The sequence below is a fragment of the Trachemys scripta genome, chromosome 10 (assembly GCF_013100865.1).
Source record: "Trachemys scripta elegans isolate TJP31775 chromosome 10, CAS_Tse_1.0, whole genome shotgun sequence".
In the NCBI taxonomy this organism is placed as follows: Eukaryota; Metazoa; Chordata; order Testudines; family Emydidae; genus Trachemys; species Trachemys scripta.
The window spans coordinates 54050297-54063034 of record NC_048307.1 but is presented as its reverse complement, the minus strand read 5'-3'; the positions used below and the strand labels follow the sequence as shown (position 1 = coordinate 54063034).

The window sequence follows — 12738 nt, the reverse complement described above, 5'->3', positions numbered from 1 at the left end:
ACCTCTTCATTACATGCCAGTACTGTTCTAGGATAGCAGACCCTTGGATTCCAATCCTCACAAGTGTTCACTCTCATGCTGCTAACATCCTTGATGTTGTTATTGTTGAGTCTATATGCATCTAATAATTTAGGGGGTAAAGACATGTGCACCTGGATTCTTTACTATGCCTGTCAGTGTCAAAGGGTTGAATACTAACAAATTTTATAGAGCTTTATTTGTTCAACAAAATCCATCATGACACATCTAGAGCTTGATCAACTTTGTACCTCTGTACAGCCACCAAAGAATAAATTTAACACGTAACACAATGCAGAAAATGAATATGATCCTAATGTCAAAAAATAATAAGACAAGTGTTTCCATTAGAAGCTGAAACTTTTATTACAGGATAACAGTACATAAAGCACATCTAAAATTGATGTGTTCAATGCACTTAATAAAGGTAATGTAATATTAAAGGTACAAGTTTCTAAGTACAATATAACAACATTCATATTAGAATGAAAATTGGAGTATTTAAAAGACAACATTAAATCTCTTATTTTTACAGTTGTATTTACAAAATGAATCAAAATACTTTTTTCAGGACTCAGAGTAAAATAAACTGTTGAATATAAGCAGACTATTGTAAGAGTGAGTTTAAAAGAAGATTCAAGAAAGTGAAAAGTTAGGTGATAATGGGTAAAGATCATTAGCAAAGTTTTAGTACAATACCATTTTAACTTTTCTCTTGATGGCTTATACTTTTATTGTGTCTAGAAAAGGAATTTTTACATACTGTACACATTTACATGTACAGTATAATTTCATTTAAACTTGCATGTATTTACAGAAAACTGAGTGTATTACTCAATGAGGTTTGTGAAGTTCATGTGCTTAATCATCAAACCAACACACATTTGTAATCAGCACTTATTCTGGTCTCTTTATTTTAAACATTTAGTTACAGGAGAAAATATAACCAGAGGGTTTTGCATAATTTATATAACAACTAAACCTAAACAATCAGGGAGAACATTTTCCTAGCATAAAGTTTATGATGTATATGTTAGTAGATAAAAAATTAAGAGATCCTCCATTGATTGCTGTTTGAAAGTATCAAAAGGTGATGTGAATCAACAAGGGATTTAGAAATAAAATCATCATGGCTTGTATTTAAATAAGACTAACTCTGAAGAGGTTTTAAAAGTAATTGTCCTGATAGTGTTTGCAATTAAACTTTCTACTTATGAAAATATACCCATGGTGCAGTAAAGTTTGTATTTATTTTCAGGACAATAGTATGTTACTGTAAAAAAAAAAAAAAATTTTCCCTTGGATTGAGGGTACAAAAGCAGTGCATTGAAGCCAAGAATCATGGCTTTAAAATTCACTTCCTTCCGTTATCAAAAAGTGTAGTAAACAGAAACATTGTCTTTAATAAATTGCTCAAAAATCTTTGCTAAAGATCTTATAAATTCAGTAATATTACAGAAAAATTCTAATAAATATTTAAAAAGGTTAATTACCTCAGATATTTGATATCCATCAATTTTGTAAGAATTTAAATGACAGTATTCATGGGAGGAGAGAGCTGAAGCGAAGAGTAACTCCAAGAAGTATGATTTCTAGATAAATAAAGGTATGTATAAAAATTAAGAAAATATCAAGTTCTATGACTGACTGACAGTTCCACAAACTCCATTTTTGCATTAACTTTAGGTGTCAAAGTCCATCCTTGAACATGCACGTGTGGTTTTAATGAGAATCACATATGCATATATAAGGTCAGAATTTGGACATCAATGTTTCATGAAAGATTTACAGAACATTCCCATAACTGACAATAACTGGAATTAGGCATGATCATGTGACTTCTGGAATGGTGAGTGCCCTCAAATCCTGTTAGATTTAGGGGGTAGAAGGCACCCAGCACTTAGCAGGTTTAGGTCTATATGTCTCACATGGACTAACTGGAAAAGATCTCTCTCAACAAGCCAAATAACTACCTACTTCAACCCTTAAACTAGACAGCATTTTATACTGGGGAACTGGCTACATATTTTTCATATGATGTGATATACAGTGAAAGCATTTTAGCAACACAATGGATAATAAACAGGACATAGCACATTTATCATAATATGAACATAGAAAAATATTTGATATCAAATATCTATACTGTTGAAGTAATTTTCTCCTCATTAAATATACTACAGAATAATTTATATAATGATACTATGTATTTAAAGAGAAAAAACATGTCCCAAATCTAGTACTCTGATACAGGTACTCGTTGGGCATATGTAGATTTTTCATATATATATATATATATATATATATATATATATATATATATATATATATATATATACACACATACACACACACACTCACATGTATGTATGTGTGTGTGTGTATATATATATATATATATATATGTTATACTCAGTGAAATTAACAAGACCCAAGGTGGTATTATCTAGGAATAAAAGGGGTTTGTTTTTTGTTCACAAAAGTAACTTATCTAGCACCACACATCAGAAAAAAAACACAAAAATAGCACACTCTAGTTCTAAACAGCTATGTCTAAAATAGATTATATAGTAAAACAGATATTATACAGCATAATGTGGTATTTGATAAACAGATAAATATTTGCACTGTGTAGGCTGTTTATAGCATAACTTTATACAGAATGAAAGCAAAAAAGTTAACTGTATAGAGGTGAGCAGAACAACATTAAATATTATGACTCAAAAGCAGAGACAAAGATAAAGTTGAAAGAACAGAGCAAGAGAAAATGTTTACAGGCCATTACAAGTCCTTAAATTAGTAGTAAAATAAGGAATCAGTTGCTCAAGTTTAAGAAAGCAGTAAACAAGAGATTGCATTTACATGCAGATGTCTAAAATTTGTATTTCTTTTTAAATCTATGCACAAAAAGTCATTTGTTTTTATTGCTTGACATTCAATTATGGCTAGAGTATTTTTAACCTTTTTTTTGTACTTTGGAAACAAGAATATTGTTAAAGGTGCCATAAAAATGGACAACATTGAAATCAGTTAGCAAATAAACCTCCTAACACTGCAGTTCTTTATACATTTTAAAAAGCCTTGTCTGGGGTTTGTCATATGTTAAATATATTTAAATTGGGAAAATACACTGTAGCTTGAAGCCTCCCATTGGCCCAAACATCCAATACAAAAACACATCTCCATAAAAGGAGCAGGCAGACAATACAGTTACATATAAAGAAGCAGCCAGCTAATGTCCTAATAGTCAAAATATTTACCACTGTTCTATAAATTAAACACAAAAAAATGAGGAAAAATTTGGATTTAGAAAGATATTTACAGTACATATGCCTTTCGTGAAATAAAATTCACTGTATTGCTTATGAATTCTCTGCATTTAGATATCATATAATTAAAGAGATTGCAAGTGCTTGTAAAATTTATGCATCTATATTAAGATAGTTTAGGGGAAAATCAGTATATTCAGCAGATATAAACACGGAAAGCATGCGGATATTGCCTAAAAATAAAGTCTCATGTCATATATATTATGCCAAACAACTTTCTTGTGAAGTGCAGCTCCAACAGATAATGAGATTATGAGGAAAGATATCAAAGTGAATAAGGTGGCAGCAAAATCTAAATGTAAAGAGTGTATACTGATTGCCTGCATAGTCAGAATATTTCATACATTTTTATTTTCACAATGTAAAGGGGCTAAACATTTAATGTGGCATCATGTTTTATTTCATATGTGGATAGAGTATATTTATTGCTCTAGAAGGTTATTGCTATATTCTACCTCTAATAAAGGCAAAAAAACCCCTCTGTCACTGGTAATTACACATATGGAATATAAAGGTAGAATACAGCTTTTATTGTGTTGTTAAAATTCCTTTAAATACCTGAATAAAGTTCAAAGAATGGAGTAGATACTAGCAAGTATCCTTTTATTAAACGTTACATATTTTCCTCCTCTACCCAGTGTCTTAACAGCATTATATTGGGCTGCTATGGTACACAGTAATGGGAGCTGAGCAAATACTACAACCATTTTTCTATAAATGGTTATTTCAATTTTTAAAATTAGTTTTTTCTATTGCATTTGGCTTCCTTGTATGTTTGCTTTCCCCGAATATTCCACCAAATCATTTAAGTGGCAGGAATATTCAAGCAAATGTCACACTAATATTCAAACATGTTCATAGAAGGTGAATTGTAAAATAATAAATATTAATTAATCATAAAAATCCAATTCTAAGGGGTGCACTCTTCCAATTAGGGAAAATAAATATACTATGTGTCCTAGGTGTCACAATCAAAACCAGCCAGCACAGCTAAAATTTCAAATATTGAATACTCAGAGAAAACTCCTTATCACTAATTATTTCAGAATATTATACAGTAATTTTTTCCTACAACTAATATTGATAAAATCCATTATCTGCCTGTGGGAGACTCAAATACAGAGCTAAACTGTAGAATAAATGATTCATTACAAACGATGTGCCCAGTTTTAGTAGTAACCCGGTTTCTTTATCAGTTTAAGGATCCCTAACTCTGAAGGCTAGGGAAGAGTCTAAGTCAATCATTAGTAGAGCCGGGCAAATTTTTTTTGACCCAAACTTTTTTTTGGAGAAATATGCAGACTTATTTTGTGAACACATGTTGATTTGGTTGCATTGTTTGCTTTGGATTTTTTTTTTTTTTAATCTAAATGTTTTGACATTTCTGAAAAAAAAAATAGTCTCAGTTTGAAAATGACTTTTGAAATTTGTTTTAATTTTATTTTAAAATATTCAAACATTTTAAAACACTTGACATCGTAACAATTTTTAAAAAAGTTTTGATTTGCCAAAAATGTCAAAACATTTCCATTGTAGGTCTAACCCAAACGATCCCCCCCGCCCCCCCGACAGCTCAAAATTGCTAACGAATCAAAAAATCCATTGTTTACCCTGTTATCATCAGGGGGTCCAGGAAAATACATGCACCAATGTCTGGAGCACCGAAGTATAGAGATACAATTTATCTTGTAAACTGTACACATTGAACAGAATGTTGTGAATGATTTGCAAATATGAACAGAAGTATGTCAACCATTTCAATAAATATTTTTAGACCTCTACCTTAGTCTTTACTTGTTTAAGATCAGCAGTAGGGATTCTCTTCTAACAAAAATAAAAGAGAATGAGAACTGATCAAGAGACCAACCTTATTAGGCAATTTCCTGTCTTAAAACTAAACCTGCATGCATTAGAAAATCAACTGCATAAGCTTGTAGAGTGGTTACTTAAGTCAGATTTCACTAGATTTATTTCTTTACATAAATGTAGAATTGGGATTTGTGTTATACAAGCAAAGGAAAAATGAAAACTCGCAAGAAAATGGAGAAATGATGCTTTTTAAAAGAACAATTTAAATCATATAGGTAAGATTTTGAGAAATCACTCTTCTTGCCCTGGTTAAAGAGTCTCAAAATCTTGCCCATTGTTTTTGTAATTGCTTACCTTAATCATCTTCTACTTGCTTTTATTTTAGGTACAAAAGAAAGCAAAGCAAAGCAACTTCATCAGTACTTCAGGGCTTCCAGAACCCAATATAGATATATTTGAAAAATCTTACACTAAATCCATAGAGTTTTGGCACTGACAGATTAGACTTTTCTGTTTCCGGCTACTACTGCAATTGCTGTAAGACTTAGATGTGGAAATGCAAAGATGTAGGTAGCTACAGTGCTTCTTTAAATGACATATTTTTGGTTTACAGTGAAGCACATAGAGCAACAGCAGGAAGGTCTAATAACTTGTTCTTCTGGTATGCTTCTGGTTTGAATGGTGTTCTGTGCTATGTGACTCAATGTAAAGATTGAATAATCATAGCATTTCCACTCATAATGCATATGAAAAACTGAGTTCTCTTTGATAATTATAATTTAAACATCGAAGATTCATTTTTTGTTACAAAACACTGAAGTTCAACTTGACATAAACACTCCTATGATTAAAAAATGGTAAACACTGGGTCCTGAAATGAAATTTGAATAATGATTTGTTTTCCAAGAATGTTTACAAAATTCAGTATGATTTTTAAAGTTCTATTCCTTCCTTTCTTTAATTTTTCATTAAATAAGACTGATGAGTAATGGGCTGGAAACTCAAATGAGGCACACATGGAGAGTTTAGACACATAAGAGTTCTACACAGTTCACTTGTGCCTTGGAGGGATGATCATATATTTTTCAAAAAGCAATTTGTCCCAGTAGTACTGGCCACCCTGTTGAAGAGTTTTAGTTGATCCCTGAGCACATTAGTTTCTGACTCTTAAACCCAACTCTGAAATAATAGGGCTTCTATTGTTGATAACAAGATGGATTGTCATTCACAGTTAAGTCAATCATAAGGTGCTTATTTATTTACCCTTTTTGTCACCAATCAGCACAAAGAACTGTCAGAAAATAACTTTTATTTCTCTTTTTAAATAAAAGAAGGGCACAAAATGATTAAACAATTAATTTTTATGACAGTGGCTTTAGGATTATTATCTGGCTGCCCCTCGACAACAAACAAGTGATTCAATCGACATTCCTTAAGAAAAAAAAAAGTAAAAAAAATCCTGTACAAATATGTATTTTTCCCTGAGGGATAAGGTTACACCCGCAAGTGCTCTATGTACATATTGCACTATAGAGGAATGAAGAACATGTGCAAAAAAGCAACAATGATCAAAGCTTACTAATCAATCCTTGTAATCATGATTCTGCTATGTCGTCTCGCATTTTGGAATGTCGTAACACAAATAGCTATATTCCTTTCATTAAAAACTTTTAAAAAAAAGGAGGAAATAAAACAAACCCCCTACCCCTCCCCCGACACCTCTACTATGGCACATTCAATGAAATAAAAAGTTTTCCAAAGACAAATAGACAAATTCCATCAACAAAATAATACAAAGTTCGTTCATTTGTTTTTTGTTTTTGTTTTTTAGAAAAATTACATTACTTTCTTTCATTGTTTCACATTACAAAATCTTTTTTTTTAATCTTTACACAAATCACATTTTATTGCAGGAATATTTCAAGTGCCATCAAATATTTATAGAAGGGTTAAAAAAATAGAAGTCTCTCTAAAGTGGTCCAGACAAGGCTTTGTATAGAATAAATCTTTTTTCCACCTTCTATTTTTGAGTTAAGTATTTTGAATACATTTTTTTTATTCCACTGACACTGAACAGCCTAGAAGCAGACGCACACACATTCATGCATGCGTGCACACACGCACACACACACACACACTCAGACCTTGGTATCCATACTATGATACATAAGTTTTATAAAGAAAAACCAAACTTAAAAACAGCATCTCATATCACCTCATCCAATAGTTATTAAAAAGATGAACAGCATCAGTCACAAAAGTACACCAGAGTGGCCCAACTGATGCTGTACAGTAGTACCTCTTCTATAAGAAAGCTTGAGAATGTTTCTGTGCCTTAGAACAGAAAACTGGATATATGCCAACAACCCAAGACAATTTCTTTACAAATTATAAGGGACAGCTCACTTAAGAGGAATAATTATTCCAATATCTTCAGCTATTCTCTGTAATTTCACTTTTTTTTTTTTTTTGTGGTAGTGAGTTGGGAAGACTGAAAGTTTCATACATCTGACATTCATTCACGGAGCATGAATGTGTATTTCAACTTGATATACTGCTGAACTTCTGGTCTTAGGTCCTACTCTCAGATGTTCTTAACAGACATAAGTCATCTGCCAATGTCCTGTTCCTATACTGTCGATTCATTATGACTAGCTATATTTTTAGAATCATTCAACATCCCTTCACAAAAAGGCTCTTTGGCAGCAGTAGTCTTTAAGTACATCTACCGCCCTGTTATCCTCAGAAAAAAAATCTGCCATCACTAATGGCCTGATTTTACAAGGTGCTGAGCACTCAGCAGCTCCCGCTAAAGACAGTGAGAGCTAAGAAAATCAGACCACAAGTTATACGGCTTTCAGTTGGGCCTCTACTTGGCTTCTGGTGCAAACATAATTGCTCCTGCAATTTTGTGTTCCCAAGGAGTTGCATCTAGTAGCTAGATGTCAAACATACCATCTGTTTGCACTCACAGACCAGGTAAAGTACTGTTTATCAGAAAAAAAAGAACAAGGTAATGACTGAGAAAAAGGCCCAAAATATTTAGCATGGTTACCTTACTTACTGTCAAAAACAGGGTTTGTCTCTCACTCTCTGGAAAAGATCAAGTCTTAATAGCTATCCATTAGCTGACACTGGAATTAAGTTTAGTTGATCTTTAAGGGGCTAGCACCTGAGGCTGGTCACATTCAGAAATCTTTTGTTAGTAAAACGTCTGCTTTAAAACTAAATCCACAAATACAAAGATCAGAATGGAAATGTCACATCAGGCTAGTTATTCCAATAAAGTAAACAATGATTCCAGAAAACGCAAACTAATAAGAACTGAGAGATATATTTGACTGTTTTTAGCAGGGAGATTTTTCTGGCTCATTTTAAAGATTAGGGTCTCAATCCAAAGCTCCTTGCATTGACTGTAAGGGGCTCTGGATTGAATCCTGGATGGTGAATGACCCTTGGGGGGGGGCATACGGGAGGGAAAGAAGGGCGTACGCCATACTCCTCCATGCTCTTTGACAAATCCCTCTCATAACTCCAGCCTTTGCATTCATGAAAGAACAGGGACTTCTCCCGAAGTCTCCATGGGCACATCACTGTGAAGCAGTGTAGAGAAGGTGAAGCATTGTCCCATCTCTATCAGCTAGCAGAGCAGGGCAGGGACACTAGGGAGCAGACTGTGCCATCAGAGGCACAGTCCATTAGAGCAGTGTTTCCCAAACTTGAGACGCTGCTCGTGTAGGGAAAGCCCCTGGCAGGCAGGGCCGGTTTGTTTACCCGTCGCGTCCGCAAGTTCGTCTGGAAGCGGCGACCAGTACCTCCCTCGGCCCGTGCCGCTTCCAGCAGCTCCCATTGGCCCGGAGCGGCGAACTGCGCCCAGTGGGAGCCGCGATTGGCCGGACCTGCGGACGTGCCAGGTAAACAAACCGTCCCAGCCCGCCAGGGGCTTTCCCTAGACGAGTGGCGTCCCAAATTTGGGAAACTGCATTAGAGTGTAGCAGCTCCATACAGACCTCAGTGTGGGTCACTGGTTAAATGCAACAATTCAAGCCTAAGTGAGAGATGTTCAAATTATAAAAAAGGGAACACTTTATTTTGCCCATAATAACCCATTATCCTAATTCTCCCCTTACAACCGTTTTACATCAGTGTAGCTCCATCTCCTCCAATTACTCCTCAGTTAACACAGTGTGAGAGGAGCATTAGGCCCCATAGATTTAAAGAGACACAGTCAACTTGAAAATCATCTGTCTTGAGGGTTTTTTTTCCATAATAGTTACTTACAACAACTACAGTGACTATAAATGAAATGTTAGTGAAAAAATATTCCTCTGTCTTATTAGTTTACTTTGTCTATATACAAAAAATGGTCAAATGCACAATTTCACTGTTTTCCAAAGTTTCTACTTTGCTGAAAAGGCCCTTATTAACCTCAATGAACAGAGAAGCATAAAACCTTACGAATTTTAATAAAACAACAAAAGGCAATGCTACTTTAAAATGTACTCTATAAAAATGAATTTGAAAGACAAAAAACTTAATTTTATTAACATTCAAGTTGGCAGTGTCCCTTTAACACAACGTGTTGAAATGACTGCTATTAATTGTTAAAGTGTAGAGGCTCCAATTTGTCCAGGTAAATATACCATTACTGCCATTTCAGTTTTAAAGGAAAAAAGGATTAAGTAGGTTTACCTGGGAAGTTATTTAGGTATTTTATATATCTATATATACACACTTTACCACACAGATTAGTCACACATCAAAATCTTTTATTTAAATCGCTCTCCCTATTTCCTTCCTACACTAAAAAGAAAAAAAAGTGATCATAGGAAAAGGAGCAGGGGCTGGATGGGTAGTGTAAAAACAATTACAACGTGATCTTATACTAACACCAACCTTAGAAAATAAAGTTATTCATATTTTGGAGCACATCATAAGGTCTTTGGGGCATGAGCTGCCTTTATTATATCTTTCTACAGTGCCTAGCAGAATATGGTGATAGCCCTGAGGTGCTACTCCAATATGTTAACAATAACTTTAAGAAACTGTCTATATGGAAAAATGCAAAGTTTCACTTTGCTCCCAGGTAGCCCCAATTCAACATCCCAGTTGCTTCCAATTCAAAGGGGGCAGTTCCAGCTTTGCAGTGACTGTTAAATTCCATTTCAGGCAAGCCACAGCTGCATAACACTTCTGACATGGGCGTAGACAACCGGAAACTAAACATTTAGGGATTGCATTAATAAAGAAAGAAAACTGAATTTTGAACAGATTGTACATCTCACTAAGGTAATAAGGGGATAAATTTAGTCCAAAATGACTCATTAAAGTAATATTCAGTGGGTATATTATGATATTTTATCTCTGGCTACCCATATATAACAGAAATTGTTTACACTCCTGTCAGGCTTCATCTAATCATGGGAATGACACTGAGGCAGAAACGGGCTTTCCACTGGCTGACTGAGGGCAGAGTTAGCCAAAGAAGAATTCCTGGATTAACGTTCTGGTTCAATTGAGCTGGAAGATCAGGCTGCAACCCTAAAACTACTCTTCCAAATAAATATGGGGAGGGCTCCCTTCTCGTCCAAGCTAGATAACTTATCCTTAATGTTGTTTAATATGGCTCTCTCATTCAGAATTAGTTTAATATTTTTAAATCTGACTTTTCTTCTCTTTTGGGACAAAATTCTGCTATCCATATTCAGGCAAAACTCCTCGTAAAGGGAATAGTAATTTGCATAAGTAAAGACTGCAAACTTTGGCCCCTTATTAGTATAATGCATGGATCACAATCATTTTTGGAATGACACAACATAGGTTTATCATCTTACTGCTCATTCTATAGTCCACTTTCATGATTTCCAGGCTTTATGTAGAATATAAAATGCCTGCTTTCTATCAAAAGGATTGTGCCTTTATTTTATCAGTTTGCACTTATCTGATAAGCCTTAGAGAGTGCTTCTTTCCAAATAAACCTAGCTGTTTCTAGAGCCATACAGATGTGCTCTAAAAGCAAAGGACTTCTCTGTTGTGCTGTGCTGGATGAAATTGCTGGATCTTGGAAAACAGCCTGCTGAAGTCGGTAACAAAATTCTCAGTGACGTCAATGGGACTAGGCTTTTGCTTTAAATGCATTGTTTACCATGTGGAGTTTAAAAGTATGTAACAGTGTATATAACATACACAAATTGTTTTGTGTATATATTACTCTCTGGTCAACATTTTCAAACATGGGTTCATAGTGTTGGGCATCCATACCCATATTTATAAACCACAATTAATGGCCCGATTTTCAAGGGTGCTTCACTCTTGCAGCTGTGATTGACCTGCAGATGCTCAGCAAATTTTTGGCTGTGGGTGCTTGGCACTTTTGAAAATCAGGGTTTTTTATTTCAGAGTCTAAATATGGATTTAGATGTGCAATTTTAAACAACCAGATTTGAAACTTTTGGGTTGTGTATAAAAATAAAAGCACCCTTTAAAAAGCAGCTGGAAAGCTAATTTGATTTTAGAAAATGTTCATCGTTTTCAGACTCTAAAAATCAATGTAATCTTTTCAGGATGTGACCAGCCTCTCTTGAAAAGTAATGTTGAAAACAGCAGCATAAATACCTTCTAATGTATCAGTACCTTCCAAACCTTTTCAGTTAAACTTGAATTTCTGGTGCACATGCAACACAACAATGAACACGCTAGCATTTAATTTAAAGAAAAAGGTGCAAAATGAAAGTGCCTTATCAATTCAACAAGAAAAGCTATACCAGTAACTACTTTTTATATTAATTAAAACAATATATAAACAATATCTCTTTTGCTATATATAGTCTTCATGCCCATTTACCCTGTAATATATTATAATGCTATTGTTGCTATTGCTATGGACCCTTTTCATGCCATTCTGCCTATTGGCAATCAATGGTAGATGAAAAAATTCGTCCTTCATGAAACAATGAGCAAGTTGTGCAAACTGATGCTGAAACCTCTGCAGTACACACCAGTCGCTGGACTCTGCTGTGATCAACAAATTGATTGTTCTGTTGAAAGTCTGTGGGCAGTGAACTACAAGGAAAAAGAAACCTTCTGAGTTTAGTACCCTCATTCTGTGTAAACAGAGGTCAAAGATTGAGAAGTCGAGACAGAAAAAGGGTCCATATTTGTAGGCATAATGGAAATCATATGCATGAGAAAAACAAGTTCAACTTTGTTTCATTGTTTCCCATCCTTTGCCTGACCCCGACCGCCAAAAGATGTGCAGTGTGTTGGCTCCCTAGGTCTCTGCAGGGCCATATAAAGTGTCTTGGTTTTCTTTTTTTTTTCTTTATTTTTAATGTTTGTACTTCAGACATTCTAGAAGTGCTTAGGTGATATATTTACCCATCAATTTGCATTGCTGGCTCAAATTCTGAAGTGAACAACTCCTTGTACAATGGAGGAAAATGAAGTCGCACAATGTCTGGGTATATTGCTTTAAATGCCATAAGTTTTTCTGTATGTCGTCCACACAGTGCTCTTAAAGTAGACACTTTGCATATTAACTGGGGAAAAAAACACACAAGAAAAATACAGTCATACACAAAAC

General features: G+C 34.4%; 1 protein-coding gene across 3 annotated transcripts in view; it reads right to left on the bottom strand.

Annotated features, from left to right (window-relative positions):
* Positions 1–359: 359 nt before the first annotated feature.
* Positions 360–12738, bottom strand: part of RORA (RAR related orphan receptor A) — a 571618-nt gene continuing 559239 nt past the window's right edge. For 2 of the 3 annotated variants that reach the window (XM_034783532.1, XM_034783533.1), the window contains exons 10-11: positions 12534–12694; positions 8620–12218 (exon numbers count right to left, since the gene is read on the bottom strand). In XM_034783532.1, the coding sequence (XP_034639423.1) occupies positions 12062–12218; positions 12534–12694 (318 nt within the window). In that variant the 3' untranslated portion in view covers positions 8620–12061. Of the gene's footprint in view, positions 1611–8619; positions 12219–12533; positions 12695–12738 lie in introns of those variants that run through there. The other variant, XM_034783531.1, reaches the window with a different exon arrangement.